At 35.3% G+C, this 16384-nt stretch overlaps 4 protein-coding genes across 9 annotated transcripts; 2 read left to right on the forward strand and 2 right to left on the reverse strand.

Annotated features, from left to right (window-relative positions):
• The first annotated feature begins 312 nt into the window (after positions 1-312).
• Positions 313-1943, forward strand: LOC111781101 (zinc finger (C2H2 type) family protein). Its single transcript, XM_023661533.2, has 4 exons — positions 313-519; positions 635-743; positions 1142-1204; positions 1678-1943. Exons 1-4 carry the CDS (start codon positions 435-437, stop codon positions 1778-1780), a joined length of 360 nt encoding a protein of 119 aa, XP_023517301.1. The 5' UTR covers positions 313-434; the 3' UTR covers positions 1781-1943.
• Positions 1944-3988: 2045 nt separating this feature from the next.
• LOC111781956 (Thioredoxin superfamily protein) lies at positions 3989-7124 on the reverse strand. Of its 5 annotated transcripts, none has more exons than XR_015414512.1 (5): positions 6885-7124; positions 6663-6688; positions 5923-6148; positions 5197-5300; positions 3989-5075 (listed from the first exon to the last, which is right to left on the reverse strand). XR_015414512.1 is itself a non-coding variant. In XM_087120193.1 (4 exons), exons 1-3 carry the CDS (start codon positions 7020-7022, stop codon positions 5929-5931), a joined length of 384 nt encoding a protein of 127 aa, XP_086976319.1. In that variant the 5' UTR covers positions 7023-7124; the 3' UTR covers positions 3989-5075; positions 5923-5928. The 5 variants fall into 5 exon arrangements, 3 of the variants coding, with proteins under 3 accessions (XP_086976319.1, XP_023518473.2, XP_023518471.2); XR_015414511.1 differs by having other exon boundaries at positions 5170-5300; XM_087120193.1 differs by lacking the exon at positions 5197-5300.
• Positions 4111-5518, forward strand: LOC111781955 (S-adenosylmethionine synthase 3). Its single transcript, XM_023662702.2, has one exon. It carries the CDS (start codon positions 4111-4113, stop codon positions 5281-5283), a length of 1173 nt encoding a protein of 390 aa, XP_023518470.2. The 3' UTR covers positions 5284-5518.
• Positions 7125-7652: 528 nt separating the features above from the next.
• LOC111781649 (Transducin/WD40 repeat-like superfamily protein) lies at positions 7653-15767 on the reverse strand. Of its 2 annotated transcripts, none has more exons than XM_087120175.1 (14): positions 15179-15767; positions 14397-14472; positions 14199-14288; positions 14068-14112; positions 13577-13657; positions 12474-12567; positions 12232-12290; positions 11510-11620; positions 11273-11346; positions 11139-11178; positions 10183-10245; positions 9908-10101; positions 8806-9299; positions 7653-8159 (listed from the first exon to the last, which is right to left on the reverse strand). In XM_087120175.1, exons 1-13 carry the CDS (start codon positions 15598-15600, stop codon positions 8810-8812), a joined length of 1839 nt encoding a protein of 612 aa, XP_086976301.1. In that variant the 5' UTR covers positions 15601-15767; the 3' UTR covers positions 7653-8159; positions 8806-8809. The 2 variants fall into 2 exon arrangements, with proteins under 2 accessions (XP_086976301.1, XP_086976300.1); XM_087120174.1 differs by having other exon boundaries at positions 11273-11412.
• Between the last annotated feature and the right edge of the window lie 617 nt (positions 15768-16384).

Here is a 16384-nt window from a genome sequence, read left to right on the forward strand (position 1 = left end):
AAAAGTTTAGCAAACATCTTTAGTCGAGAAATTTCACTTTTTAACAAATATTAAAAAATTTAAATTTTTGTTTATTTATTTATTTTTTAATAATAATAATAATAATAGTCAAAAGTCATGTAAGGATTTCTCCATAATCTTTAATTTAATTTTTTTTAAAAGTTGGATTTCTCTATAATTTTGGGCCCATATTTGAAGGCCCATGTAAAAGTTGACCCAAGCCCAGTTGGCCTCCTTGAACTTCGTTGACTGGGTCAAAGAGCATACGATGTCGTTTTACAGCGTAGACGCCATTTCTTTATTACTCCATCCTCCTCTGAACAATCTCTCTTTCTCTCTCGCTAGGGTTCTCTGGCGGAAGAACCGCCGAATAAAACCCTAAATCTTACTCAGATTCTTCCGTAGTTAGGCTCTCCGGACTCCAATCCAAGAAGATGGGAGGAAAGTGCCCCCACAGAAGCGTCAAGAAGCGGAGATACTCGCACAAGACCGCTAGGCGTACGAAATTTCTCATCAATGATATCCTTTTACTCTCTAGTTTAATGGGATTTCCTCTTTCAATTATTCTTATGTTTCCTGTATTATTTACGTTTTTTTTGGGTGTTTTACTTAACTCGATGAATTGGCGAATCACGCGACGATATGGTTTACGATGCGTTGAAGAAACCTGAGGTGGAGAGGCCTTCTCTACCTGTTGATGAAGACTTGCCTGGAATGGGGCAGTACTACTGCTTGCACTGCGAGTATGTTCTTTCCTCCGTTAATGTTTTATTTATTTATTTATTACTTGACATGAAATTCATGTAGAAATTTGTTTCTCATGCTAGTTGAATCAGTCGAATTTAATATCAAGGAATAAATTCCATTTAATTCCATTCTGACTTTAAATGAATCATTAGTGTTCATGATTAGGTTTTGATGGAGCTGGAGGGCTGAAATATTTAGTGAAGTATTGTTAGCTTCTTCTTGAATGAAATTCAGAAGTAAATTTTGAGGTTTACTACTTATAAGGGATTAGTGGAATGGGAAAAACAGTTTAGTGGGTTGGGGCTTACGTATTTTGATTTAATTACTGATGGCGGTTGGAGTTCTATAATATTTGTATTCATGATTGATTTGTATTCATGATTGATGATTTCAGCCGATACTTTGCGAATGTATCTGTGAGGGATGAGCATTTCAAAACCAAGCGTCACAGGAAGCGGTAAGCTAAGCCAATTTTCACTTGCTCTTGCTTCTTTTTGTTACGTTTTTAATTCGCTTTTAGTTTTGCTTTGTGAATCTGTAGACAATTTCACGTAATGGAATGAACTACCTTAAGCCGTGCTTGATAACCATTTGGATTTTGGTTTTTGAAAACTATGGTTGTTTTCAAAATTTGACTTGGATTTGGGATTTGGAAAATATATGTGAAAAGTAGATAACGAAACAAAGATACCCATCAATAGAAGTAGCGTTTACAAATTCAATTTTCGAAAACAAAAAAGTGATCAACGGGGGCCTTAATTTCTTAAGTTTCCTCTCTCGATCCTTTCTTAATATGATATGGCACATGTGTTTGTGACTCTGATTACATTCATTTGATTGTAAGATATGAAGTTGGTATGATTGTATTAGAGAAGAGCATTTGATTTGCAATTGTTAACAATGTTACTATCCACAACGACAATGGTGCAGGGTAAAACTTATGATGGGTCCTGCACCCCACACGCAACTGGACGCCGATTTAGCTGCTGGGATGGGCATGCCTGATAATGGTCCAAAGCTTATGGCAATGTGAGCTTATCACACAACTTAAATCATTTTTGGTGTTGTAGAGAGCTTAGAATGAGGTTTGTTTCTTGTTTAACCAAAAGGATCAATTTTATCATACATTTTATGCCCATGTATTGTATTTTCCGAGTTCGTTTTATGAATCAATTTTAGCTTCGTATTTCACACCAGCTTGCTAGTTTCGTGTTATGTTACATTCTTACCTAATGTAACCCCATGGCTCTTCTTAGTGATCATGGAGAGCCGTGTTAATAATAAAAGGTTTATAGTGAATGACTCTTCCTAGTGGTCATGAAGAGACGAAAATAATAAAAGGCTTAGAGGGAATCATTTTATGTCATGGTGGCCACCTATTTAGAATTAGTAGAGTCGGGTAGTTGTCCTATTCTCAATATATCGCTTCGTAAGGAATTGTATATTAGGTAGCGATGTAGGTCAGTTTAGGCGTGAATGGTGGTGCGTTCACATAGAAGAACTACTACTACAAAGATCGGTTTAGTTTAGGAAAATTAAAGTTAATACATTGAAGACGAAAATATGTTTAAGTGGGGAGGCCAGATATGTGGGAAAGACTTCTCTCAATTTTATCGCTCCTCTCAATTTGAGTATAATTTATTAGATAAAGATGGCTAGGCTATAGTACGTGTTTTGAGATCGAAGGTTTGAACTTGGTCAATCCTCCCTCGATGTTGTTGTACTGTAAAAGACTATTATTTCTCGTAAATCTCTCTCAAAATTTCTCTCTATAACACGAAAAGAAAGCGAGATACTGGGAAAGATAGGAAGGAGCGAAACAGGCTGATAGTATAAAATTCATCCAGGAAGATTGTATAAACTTTTGCTCCAAGTTTTGATGGTTTAGATCCATGGACTAATTTGATGGCTAAACTTGTATGATCTCACACCATCTCCACCCAAATTGAGTATTAATTAACTCCACTCTATTTTTTTTATTATTTAAAATGATAAATTTACATAATCAATTCAAATTCTATTCACTTTTCATATGTCAATAATATCACATTTTTATACGTATCTTATTGCAACAACTCAAATTCATTGTTAGCCGATGTTGTTCGTTTTTGTCTGCTATGTATCATCGTTGTCCTCACGGTTTTAAAATGTGTCTATTAGAGAGAGATTTAGGGAGAGATTTTCACACACTGCCTAGCTCTGATATCCTTTGTAATAGCCCGTGTCCATTACTAACAAATATTGTCTTCAAAATTTTTCCTTCCAACGGATTTGGACTTTACTCTCTTAAAAAGTGTCTAAATTAGAGAATCATTTTGGAAATTTCATAATTTCAAACATACCCTTTACTTAATTATTATTATTACTCCTTATTATTTTTTTTGTATTAAATAGTTTAAAATTTATAAATCTATATCTATTTCTTTACTATATTAAAAAATGAAGATGTTCAAAAAAATCACTAATTTACAAAATATATCTCTGTCCAAGATAATTAACAATTCAACTTCCTTTGAATTATAATTACGAAGGAAAGTGTTTTTAATTTTGTTGGAAAAAAAAAAAAAAAAAAAAAAAAGATTGGAGATGGTGGGGTTGCAAATGAAAGCCCCCTAAAATTGCGAGGGAGGAGAGAAGAGCGAGTCTCCAGAGACTAGGGCTCTCCCTTCGCCATTGCTTCAAAGCCCCACTTTCTCCCTAAAATTTATCAATAAAAATCTTCATACTCCATTGTTCCCTCAACTTCTTCCTCCTCCTTTCTTCCCAAATCGCTTCCATTTCCTCAGGGGTTTACTTCAATTCAGGTCCGCGTTCTGTTATTTTCTGTTTTTTGTTCCAACGAATAACTCCATCTGCTCTGCTTCTCATTTTGAATCTTCCGTTGTTGCTGCTTTCTCTGAGAATCTTCTTCTCATTTCTATGCTGATTTCTATGCTGATTTTTCGTGTTGCGGCTAATTTAGAGAATGATCTTGGGTTTATAATAAAGAAATACAAGCAAAGTCACGAAAGTTTTTATGTTTAAAGTGCACAATATCATACCATTGCGGAGAGTCGTGTTCATTTAACAATAATGAACACAATTGTTATTGCTATTGCTCTTGTTTAGTGACTCAATCTTCCTTTGTTATGGTTGTCTTTGATTAAGAATTTGTTCTTTGTCTTCTAGATTTTAATGCTAATAGTTCATCTGTTTCCATCTATTCAATCCCTTTTGAACCAGAGTTGATCTAATACAACGGTTTGTTAAGATTCAGCGTAGATTATTAATGTATTGTTGATTCTGTTTACATTCCTTTCAATGTACTGATGATTCTGTTTATGTTGGAAATCAATTCCTTGACGCTGTTTATGCCAGTCTACAATGGATACCTTCCTCTTCACTTCTGAGTCCGTCAATGAGGGCCATCCTGACAAGATTTGTGACCAAGTATCCGATGCTATCCTCGACGCGTGCCTTGAACAAGATCCCGAGAGCAAGGTCGCTTGTGAGACCTGCACCAAAACCAACATGGTCATGGTGTTTGGTGAGATCACGACCAAGGCCAACGTCAACTACGAGAAAATAGTTCGAGACACTTGCAGAGGAATCGGATTCATCTCTGCTGATGTCGGTCTTGATTGCGACAACTGCAAGGTCCTGGTGAATATAGAACAACAGAGCCCTGACATTGCCCAAGGAGTCCATGGACACATGACCAAGAAACCTGAGGAGATTGGAGCTGGTGATCAAGGCCACATGTTCGGTTATGCCACAGATGAAACCCCAGAGCTCATGCCACTCACCCATGTCCTTGCTACACAACTTGGTGCCAAGCTCACTGAGGTCAGGAAGAACCGAACCTGCCCATGGCTTCGGCCCGATGGTAAGACGCAAGTGACCGTCGAGTACAAGAATGAGAATGGAGCTATGGTCCCTGCTAGGGTCCATACTGTTCTAATCTCAACCCAGCATGACGAGACTGTTACAAACAAACAGATTGCTAAAGATCTGAAAGAACATGTCATAAAACCTGTCATTCCTGCAAAGTATCTCGACGACAATACTATCTTCCATCTCAACCCATCTGGTCGGTTCGTCATTGGAGGACCTCATGGTGATGCAGGACTGACTGGAAGGAAGATTATCATTGATACCTATGGAGGGTGGGGTGCTCATGGTGGTGGTGCCTTCTCAGGGAAGGATCCAACAAAGGTAGATAGAAGTGGTGCCTATATTGTTAGGCAAGCAGCAAAGAGTGTAGTTGCTTCAGGACTCGCTCGACGCTGTATCGTGCAGGTTTCTTATGCAATAGGAGTAGCTGAGCCCTTGTCAGTCTTTGTAGACACCTACAAAACAGGAAAGATCCCAGATAAGGATATCCTTGTCCTGATTAAGGAGAATTTTGACTTTAGGCCTGGAATGATTGCAATCAATCTCGACCTGAAGCGAGGAGGAAACTCAAGGTACCAGAAAACGGCTGCTTATGGTCATTTCGGCCGTGACGACCCAGATTTCACCTGGGAAACTGTAAAGCTTCTCAAGCCAAATGCCTGATTGGCTCAATATAATGTCTGCAAGCGATGATCACAACCATCAGTGTGCTTGCAGGAAAAATATAGTAGCTTTTTTCATACACATTTGTTTGTGTTTTTGTAAATCCAATAGAGAAGTGTGGCTAGATTTGCCTGCTCTCTGATTAGCTCAGGACGTCTTGTCCCGAGTTTGTACAACTCGAATCCTCTATTCTTTATTCTTTTCATTTAGTAAAAAATCTACCCTTATTATTAACTGTTGCTTCCAGATCCAACTGTGCTGTGACTGCCTTGGATTGTACAATGCTGTTATCCTTTTATATCGATTTCAACTCTCGAGGTGATCGTGAACAAGTTGTGCTTCAAATTCACCTAAAAAATGCATTTTCCCACTTGACACTAGTATTCAGATGTCAAAAGAAACCGAGTATCCATTGTAAATCTACCTTTAAGAACAATCTACATGACTTCATAAGAGGATAAAATGAAATACTTACTAGAAATGATCTTGTTTATCAAGAGAATGAGATGGATACAGAAATGAGCTCAATTTCTGAACCAAATACCAAAACAGAGCCATTACCAACCTAACTATCAGTGTGTATTCCTCATCCTCATAACTGATGATGACAAATGATGATGATGTGGTGGTTAATCTAACCTGGCTTTAGGAGTGCAACCACAACCTGTCGTGCAGCCGTTCTTCCCCAGTACCAAACATTTCGTCTACTCTTTCACCGTCACGATAAAAATGAAATGTCGGGGTGTATCGGATGTGTTCAGTTGTTTCTGGACATTCATCAATATCTGCATAGATGAAAGAAACCTTTGGAAAATTGTTACTCAGCCGACAGAATGCTGGAAGAATTTGACTGCATACACGACACCTGAAATGAAAATAACAATCCCTTTAAGCCCTGCAGGTTCTAATATCAGCAAACCAATCCATAAGCCCTTTAAGCCCCCTGCAGGTTTTAATATCAGCAAACCAGTCGTTGAGGCCTTAAAACAAGAAACTGAGTAGTACCAGATTCTATCAACCATCTCTCTGCAATGGTAATGCAGAGATTTGTTGGTAAGTTTTTTTTAACATCAATCCAAGAATTTAAGTCATCGCTCTTGTCATTCAGTGTGGACCAGACCAATTTTTACAACCCCCATTATGGAAGTGTTGCCAAGAACAGTGATTCGTGGTGAAATGAAAATTGTAACTCAGTTTAATTCATCTCTTATGAAATGAACCAATCGCCTACGTTTAGAGAGAGAAACATTTCAGATTCCAATGATACGACCTAGTTATCTTTCTTTCTTTGTTTTTGGCTAGTCTTTTTCAGCATTTCTCACACAGGCATATACTCAAACACCTTGCGTTCAATGCGCTAAAGAAAAGTTTGGACTTACCAGGATGCACCATAATTGATAACTGCCTGCAAATCATTAAATGAACAGAATCAAACAATCAATATTCCAAAAACTAGCGACAGAACAAAAGGGATCGAAAACCCCATAACAGAGAAGCTTCATCCCGTTGACGCTAACACAGTTTCCCAGGCCAAGAAATAATACGAGGATGCCAATTTAGGGAAACGGGAAACAAAATTGATGAGGAATTAGGAATTTTACAGTGGTTTTTGAGGACTTGATTTGAAGAAGAACATCCTTGAAATCTTGATCGCTAGAAGCACTCTTCAAGTTGCCATGGCGATTGACTGTAGGATCCAAACCAGCGCCTTCTAGCCCCTTCTTCTCCTTGTCTTCCATCCGCTTTTGGGTGTACGGCGGCTACTGCTTCCAAATTTGAGTGCCGAAGAGAATTCAATCTCTCTTTTCTAGCTTGCGTTATCCATTATTTTCCTTGTTCTCCTTCTCATCTTGAATTTAAATTTAAAACTATATTTTATATTTTTTAAATGGTTAATAGACTATTATAATATTAAAATTGTTGATTATTATATATATTTTTACTTAGATGGATTTATTAATAAGTTTATAATAAAATTTCAATCGAAAAATAAAATCTTAGGAATCTCCTCAAAATTAAATGGAAAATTTTTAAGTGATAAGAATGAAATAAGTGGCTAGAATAGAGATGGGGAAGACTTTCCCATCTCGTCCTTACCCCATGGACAACTCTAATTTCGATTCAGATGATCTGTTTATTTCGTACACGATGTGTAAGATATCCTTGAGGATTTGTTCAATAAAGTATCGTTAGCATATTAAATATATATGAGATATAACATTGTTGAAACATATACGATACCTAAGAAGGTCTGAAATGAAACTATAGTCTAATTAGAACAACAAAATAATAGATACGTTCATTATTGCATATATAACACATCAAATAAGTGTGAAGAGTTACATTAACCTATTGTGTCCATTAGTCTGTATATAATACAATGAAATCATTGAGGATTTGAGAAATTGGAAAACATAATAATAAACTCAATCAGATAACCCTTGGGATTCTTCACAATTTTGTCAACAATAAGTGATTCCTAAGGTTATTATTTGTCTCTATGAGTTAAAGCAATTGGATACCTTCACAAATCACAACAGCAGGTTCCAATTTGAGGATCTTTACTCTGTCCCTGCAGCTGCCAATGTTATTCTTAGCCCAAAAGAGAATAATTGTTCGCCGGATGTCACCATTTGAAGGTAAAGAAGCTAAAGAGATGCCGTTCAAACTGTCACTTGCAAGTTTTGGAGAAAATGCACTCTTGGTGGGATTATTTTGAATTTGGATCAATGATTTTTGTGCTTTTGGAGTGTTGCAGAGCCCAAATTATGAATTAAATACGTCTTCGTCTACGTCTACGTCTTCAACGCCTAATTGTCAAACTCTTTTATCGATTACCTGTCTCGACTTAGAACGAGTCCGAGTAAAATAAGAACCTACATTCAATGACACAAAAGGAGAGTTAGTACTTTAAAAAGTTGAACTGCTAAATAATTTTTAGGAAAACTAAGCTTTTATCGAGAAAAATGAAACAAGACAGCTCTTTTTTGGAACACCATGCAGGAATAAAGCTAGAATTTTGTGTTTGTCTACCATTATGGCTTCATTGTGGAACCTCAATATGGTTCTCTCTCTAATTCCTTTTGTAGTTATGATCCTGTCCATATTATGGCCAATTGAGAGTCCTTTTTGTAACTCTTTGGCTTAGTTGGTAAGCCATAACTTACCTCCCTAAAGGTGACGATCGAACTAAAAAAAGAGTCAGCAGCCTACTCAAAAGAACCAATAAACAAACTAGACAAATCTAGGACAACAAAGCTTGGCGGGTACTAACAAAAATCTTTGGAAATTATGCCCAAATGTATGCATTAAACCTAACAAATGATCAAGCCTCCTCACAAGTTCCAAGCTCTCTTTAAAGCCAAAATCACAGTTCAGCCATAGCAAGAAGAATTCAGATGAATCTCAAAAAGGAAGAAAAAAGAGGGCATCTAACCGAAACTCGGAAGTATATAATCTTGATGACAGTATAGCATATAAACCATATCGGATGAAAAAAGCTAAACCATAAATTCAACTTACTGATTCATGAGCCTTTGGTGCATAAAAGTTGCAGAGTATCATCACTTAAACAGCTAAGCAATCCTCTACCGAAGCCATACGAATACTTAACGTCACGAACAGGATGCTTATGTAGTTTAAGATGCTGAAAAGACCTAAAAGAAGGCAGTTCCTGCAGGATCAATTCATTCATTACTGCATCTCCGAATACAAACAAACTACTGCAGTCTTGTAAGTCTATGATAGTAGATTTTGGCAGGCGTATTGCATCTATATTGGCACGTGCAGAACCCAACTTCGAAAATTTTTGGAAATTTTCTTCTTTCTTGAATGCCATGTGGCACCCATCAACTCTATGCCCAGCAGTGTGGGAAGGAGAAGGTGAAATCTGAGAATAAGGTATCTCACTTGACATTCCAACTTTGGGACGATATGAAGCAACAATTTCGTCTCGGCTCGAGCAATAGGCAAGAGATGTACAAACTCCTTGATTTGTTTCTGGAACTAAAAATGGCCTTCAAAGTGTGGCACAATTGTAGAAAATATTAGAACATGTGGTATATAGTAAGGGACGTGATAATTTTATGACAGGTTAAAAATGGCCTTCAAACTAGTAAACAGCCTTCCCTCTTTTCCCCCTAGGAATTAAGGTGGTACTAATAGCAAAGACAGTTTATATAGGATAGTGTTGCATTACATTTCCATGTAAGGAATTGATTTTTTTTTTTTAAATGTCCATGAAAGGAATTGATGAATAAAGAATAGCTCAAGTAAGATATGAGAAGATATCCAACATACCATAAATGCAATAGTAAATGACACGATAATTAGGTTAAATTACAAGTTAGTCCTTGAATTTTAGAAAGTGTCCTATTAGACATTTTTTGGAGTTAAGGACCAAATAAACAAGGATCTAACTAGACTTGTAATAACCTTTTATGATATGGTTACTTCAAACATTATGTTATAAAGCATGGTGAAAAATGAAGCAAATATTTCAGTTCTACCGATCAACAAAGAAGCAACATAAAAAGAAAACTGCAAGGGCAAGTAAGCACACTATCACTAGAGAACTCTCTAGCACTGTAAGCACAGAGCATGGATTCATAGCACATCAGCTTACCCTTCTTCAGAGGCATCGAAGTTCCATTGGCATACGCCATATGCAGAAGCAGACAGAACAGATTTAACATCATTAGAAAGAGTTAAATTATTTGAAAGAGAATGTATTGTATGGACTGGATTGCTCGTTATGCCTCGCAAGGTTTTCAAGGGACCCACAGTTTGGCGCATATCAAACATCATGAGCGAACCATTCTGAAAGGGGGGAAATTTTTTTAATAACCCATCGTAAGCACAATGAAAACTTCATAATTGTCTAGGAATGTTTGGACTGACCTTTAATCCAGCATAAACATAGTGTGAACTATTCTGATCCCATGAACACGACCAAGCAGCATCCTGAAGATATAAGCATTGATTTAAACAAAACATAGTGAGACTTAAACACTTCATATAGACTATAACACTATATTACAGACTTCAAATCAAACATAGATCCCATGAACATGACCAAGCAACATCCTTATAGTTGTGCTGTTTCTCTCTTCTTCTTTTTTTCTTTTTACAAGAGGGCCGATGTCCCACGAATTGGGCTGTTTCATGTATAAATCCTAAAATCAATTGCAAAAAGTGTCCTTTTAATTCACATCACCACAAACAGTAACATACGCTTTTAAGTATGATACCAAGATCAGACTCCATAAAAGTTTAAAATACAACGAAGAGATTGAGGTGAGACTTAAGAGCTTGATATGGACTATCTTATAGACTTAAAACCAAACAGAAACAGATACATAATATAACAAAGATCCCATGAACACGACCAAGCAACATTCTTAAAGTCATGTTGTTTCATTTATAAACCCTGAAATGAATTGCAAAAATAAAAAACTTCCATTTAATCCACATACCAAAACCAGACTCTCTAAATGTAAAATTAAAAATTGTGTGAGTGGACATTACAAACATTTAAACAGTATAACAAGTAGGAACATGCAAAAGGGCCAAGAATTATATTCGCATATAATCTTAAATTCCCGTATGTGCCTAAGTAAGCTTATGCAGTAATAATAATAAAATAATTTGTATTTTTGGTGTACTCTTACTAAAGATTCTAGGACTTATTCTTCATCTACAATCCATTCTTATAGGGAAGCTTTTGGGTTGTTCTCCGTTGTAATATTTTTCTCCTTTATAGAAATTGAGAAACTGATATATTGGAACTTCTAAAAAAAATAAGCTAATTCATAGTTTTTAACACAATAAAATAGGTAAGAGAATGGAAACGTTACTGGTAACTCATAGTCAAGGATGACATTGTTGCTTTCCATACTGCAATGATTTGATAGAGTAGGTAAGCCTTGGAGGAAAAAAATATGAATAAAGAACCATATATTCAATTTCAAAGATATAGCACCTGATTTACCTGAGAACAGCTAATTTCTTCCCTAACGAAGAATAAAGCACAAGGTTTCTGGCAGCCGGAGAAATGTGCAAGTCCTTTACAGCATTAGTACAAAAAGGAATTCTTATATCTTCCCTTTCATATGGAGACATTAAGCTTATCTGAAGAAGTTATATTTACCAAAAGAAACAGAACATTGGTTTGAATACTAAAATGCCTACAAAAGTTGAGTTCATGAAAAGAAATCAGAAGTCATACCTTAGTAATTACATGTGTTCCACCAAACCCGGACTGCCTTCTTGCAACCAAAACAACTTGATTGGAGGAATCTACATCAATTGAACGAGCACCATCCACCAGCAGCTCTTTCTAAATTACCAAACTGTGATGTCAGGATTATGAGTGAACATCTTTTAAAAGGAAATGGACGATTCAATAAACTTTCCAGATAGCATGTATTAAAAAGAAAAATCCCATTAGAATTAAACAAATTTTAGTCTCCACTCCAATTATGCACCAGCTATCTTCCAAAATCTTAAAGTCATTCAGTTGTTGACTAAAATTCTTTCTTAGAATATGAATGTTGAAATAACAACTTAATCCGTAAACTTCAAATAAGCAAAGTTGGTAAACTTCACAAAACAATTTTTATTTGCCCACCTCAAAAGAGAATGACTTCCTTCAATAAGATTTCTGTCTTCAAAAACTATCCCTTAGTAAAAGAAAATAGTTCCACGTGCAATTTGAAAAATAATAATATTATCCAACTCCATTCAATCACATTTCAGACTTCAAGAATTAATAGAAATTTAAGTTCAGAAAATAAACTGGCATTGCATGAATGAAGATGAAGTCGTCACAGCTGTAGCCTTCTTTATTATTTTAAAAAACAAGAAACATAACATTTCCTTGAAATCGTAAAAAAAAAAAATACAGCATGTAGAAACTAAAAGGAAAATTGAGAATCTCCAATAGAATACCTCTAATATAAAACCGCAAGAAGAGACCTGTCCACTAAACCTTAAGCCAAAGTTATGATCTGAAAAATATATCAATGGATAAGACGCCATCCTCATCATTATTACAGATTTAATTTCAAAAGACATGGGAATGAAAAAACATCACAATAAAATCATGAGTTTAGAGTTCCAGGTGGACATGATGCAATTAAAGCAACAAAAATTCTAGAATGAAGATGTCTCTAACTAAACTTTGCAAGTACCGGATACAGATTTCCCCTCAAAGATGCAATCAAGATGGGCTACTTCATGTTTTCTCTTTGTACCTTCTAATAAATGCTCCAAATAATTTGTCCTCTGTAAAAAATTAGATATTAATAACTTAATAATATAGCTTAAAAAAAACTCAAACATAAAACAAAACTGGTTTAAAACCAAAAATTTTATTGGTTTAATTCAGAACTCATAATGTAATTTTGTTTGCAGCTGGAAGTTTGCTCATCTCAAAACTTAAGAAATTTGCTCCCCACCTACTCCACTCCTAAGAATTTTGGTCACTTCCGAGCAAGAGACTTACCCAAGAACCAACAAAGCAAGAACAGGACCAACCAAATTGGTTTTTGTGAGTTAATTGGTTAACCAATTATAAAGACAGAATTTCTAGACGAGCCAGGAAATTCTTGGTTAACACAGATGTATGGGTACATTGCTAGACTAAAAAATATCCATATGCGAACCAAGCATCCAAGGATTGAGATGACATCGGTGAGGATGCACAGAAGAACAAAGAAAAAAGCATATGGAAATGCATGTTGCATATTTCTTGACACGTAAAGGTGGAAATGCAGTTCCAAAAGTAATCGACTATTTGATGTATCCCAAGTGGCCACTTGAACCTCCTATTCAAATATGTAAATTCAAACAATGGCATGATGGCCTTTGGAAACCAAAACTTGGGGCATTTTGTTTATGGTTTGATCATTGAGTTGGCATATCTCATAATTCATAAAAAACCACAAAAATTAGACCTAGTCACCTACGCAAGCTAGGTGCAATAAATTGAAAGTTGAAAATACAACTCGATGAAAACAGTTTGATACAAGATGTATAAGATAGCACATTGGTAAACGATTTAAAAACGGCATCACAATAGCAAATGGTCAAAATCATTATAAAAGGAGGCATACACCAAACCCAACAAAAAATTTTAAGGGAGAGACTACGGAGAAGGATAAAAGTGGACGCAACCTAAGTGCACCTCAACATGTAGCAGGTGCCATGACCAGATCAACACTAAGATACTTAACAAGCCAACCAACCCATGAAGAGGAGTTAATTGTACGGAACTTTGCAATTAAAAATGTACCTCGGTAAGTTCATGAACTTTTGACTGCAAGTCTGTTTCTTTCTTTTTCCATTCAACTTCTTTTTTACACCAATTGGCATTCTACACATTGAAGACCATAGCAAACAAATACGAATGATACATCACTGTTCAAAGATCAAGAATGAAACCAAATGTAAAGTATATATAAGGGCTTGAAAGCCATAAGGAACAAACATAAGAGATACGTCATCATATGTTAAGATTAGTGTTAATGCAAGTGAGGCAAACTAAAGCACAATAGAAAATGAGTTTTTCTTAGAGGCAGACAATAGGAAAATGTAATAATTTATTTAATACTATCAACCATAAGATAGTGAAACTTCTAAAAAAATTAGAAGGGTTTGTAAGAGATTATTGAGATTTTTTTTTCAGTTCTTATTGACTTCTTTTTTTCTTAAAAAAAAAGGCTGCAAATTTAGAACATAACTTATATTTAGTTACTTTAAAGAAGTGATGGGTTCTCTACCGACCTTAGTCTCAAGAGAGGCACAAGTAGCTTCAAGTGACTGAATTCTCTGTAAAACAAGCAGAATCCTTATTAAGATTAGCTTCCTCCTTAAAACTTAAAAGCAAATATCAAAACCATAGAATTTAGGAAAACCTTTTGAGATTCTTCATCAGCAGCAACAATTCGTGATGCAAAAAGTTTCCTAACATCCTTCATCGAACAATTCATATTGCACTGTGGACACTTTTTTTTTTTTTTTTTTTTGGTGGGAGGGTGTAAAGATTAATTTTTCAGTACACTATTCATAATTTTGTCCAAATCGATGACTTAAATCATTGTGTGGACAGATACCTTTCCTGCCTTTCTACGTTGTTGCAGCCATCTATTGATACAAGACATGCCATATAGATGCCCACAAGGAAGACAGCTGCAGTAACATGAGACAGTTAGATGACTTTAGGAACTTAATTATTATTTTATTTTTATTATTGATTTCCTCGGACGAACTATGACTTCAAGGCCCATTAAAATGGATAATGATCTAGTTCATTTGTTAATTCATTGGCTCTGCCCCTGACTATCTAAGACTTGCGAAAATAAAAGGCCTGATTAAGAGAGACCACATATATACATTTCTGAAAATAATACATGCCCTTAAATCATCAAATCAAACTATTCAAAGTAGAGTTTTATATACATTATGAAGCACTTGAAATTATGTCCTACAAGGATAACTTTTTTGTTTTTTAGAAGAAGAAGAAGAAGAAGAAGAAGAAGAACAGGACAGCTCCGAAGTGTAGGCAATTGAGCAAGTTCAAATCTAAACTAGCTACAAAATTTCATGAACAATTAATTATATAGCCCCATGGAAAAAATCTTATAAACCGTCATCAACAAAAGTGGAAAATGGAACTGAGAAATTAGCCATCAATCACACTTGTTTTGTTTTGTTTTTGTTTTTTTTTTTTTTTTTTTTTTCCTAAAAGTGACAAGTTTTCGTTACAAAAATTGATAAGTTACATAATGCGTGAAAATAAAAACATATCACACGCATAAAAGATCCAAACAAAATATATACATATAGAAAAAAAGAGAAAGCGAGCGAGAGAGGAAAAAAGATTAGTTGCACGTACCAAATATGATGGTCGCCGTAATTGGTCCATGCCTCCATGCAAATAGGGCAAAACAATCCGTCAATTTCATTCCGATTCCACTCATTCCCTTGTGAAATCTCCAAACTTCCAACGCCATTTGAAGAACTCGCTTCGCCACCCTCGGTCCTTCTCCGCTTGTCTTCCTCTTCCTCAACCCAAAACGAAACCCTAGCTTGACCAGATCTCGAAGGACCCGTTTGAGAAGCCCTGGGCGATTGCGCCTCAATTACATTATCAGCATTCTCTTCCGCATGTCCTTCGACTGTCTCTTCACCATCATCAGTTTCTTCATCGTCATCTTCCTCTTCCTCTTCCCCGTCGTCACTATCTTCAACCTCATACTGCTCCCCGTCAACAAGAACGTTCTGAATGTCAACGTAAGAAGGGAAAGAGTCCGGCATGGAAAGAATCCTAGCAGCGTCTCAACTATCAACTCCTGTTTCTGTAACGAAAGCTTCGCAGAGCCGATAATGGCGCTTTAGATTTCGGAGTTCAGTGGATATTGAACAGTGATTTTGCTTCCCGCTCGTTTCATTCTCCCATGGAGATTTTATATCATGAACATTTAAAAACAACGCGCGGAAAAAAACGATTGAATTGCTTATTGCAATAAATAATAATACTGTGAATAAAAAAATTATTAAAATGTAACTAAAATATATGAATGTTTTGTTTTCTACAAATTTTGAATATATTAAAAAAAAAAAAAAAAAGGCTTAAAAACATTTTTAATTTTTTTAAAAACACTCGAATTTAAAGTTAATATCCTTGACCTAAAATTAATTATATTAAATTATAAATTTGATACTTAACATTTTAAAAAAAAATAAAAATCAGTCCATAAAATTTTAAAAATTATAATAACTATTATAAATTAAAATTTTACTATTATTTTTAAGGTTTCGTTAAATTATATGAACTATTTCTAATATTAAACCGACTAAATTTTATTTTATTTTTTAATTATAAAGACCAATTTTAAATTTAGAGTCTTTTGAACCACCGAAAAAGGAAGATCACATAGTATAAGTAGTAAATTTCATTTCTTTTAAGTCTTTCTTAATCATCATATTCTTAAGATCACTCTCATTTAGATGCCGTTTTTCGATTCATTTATGTACCCATTTTTTACCCGAAACGGTCCTAAAATTTCCATGATGTGGGTTAAATCTCTCTTTTAAGGGC

The sequence above is a fragment of the Cucurbita pepo genome, chromosome 19 (genome assembly GCF_057944985.1).
Source record: "Cucurbita pepo subsp. pepo isolate OVF chromosome 19, ASM5794498v1, whole genome shotgun sequence".
Taxonomy (NCBI): domain Eukaryota; kingdom Viridiplantae; phylum Streptophyta; class Magnoliopsida; order Cucurbitales; family Cucurbitaceae; genus Cucurbita; species Cucurbita pepo.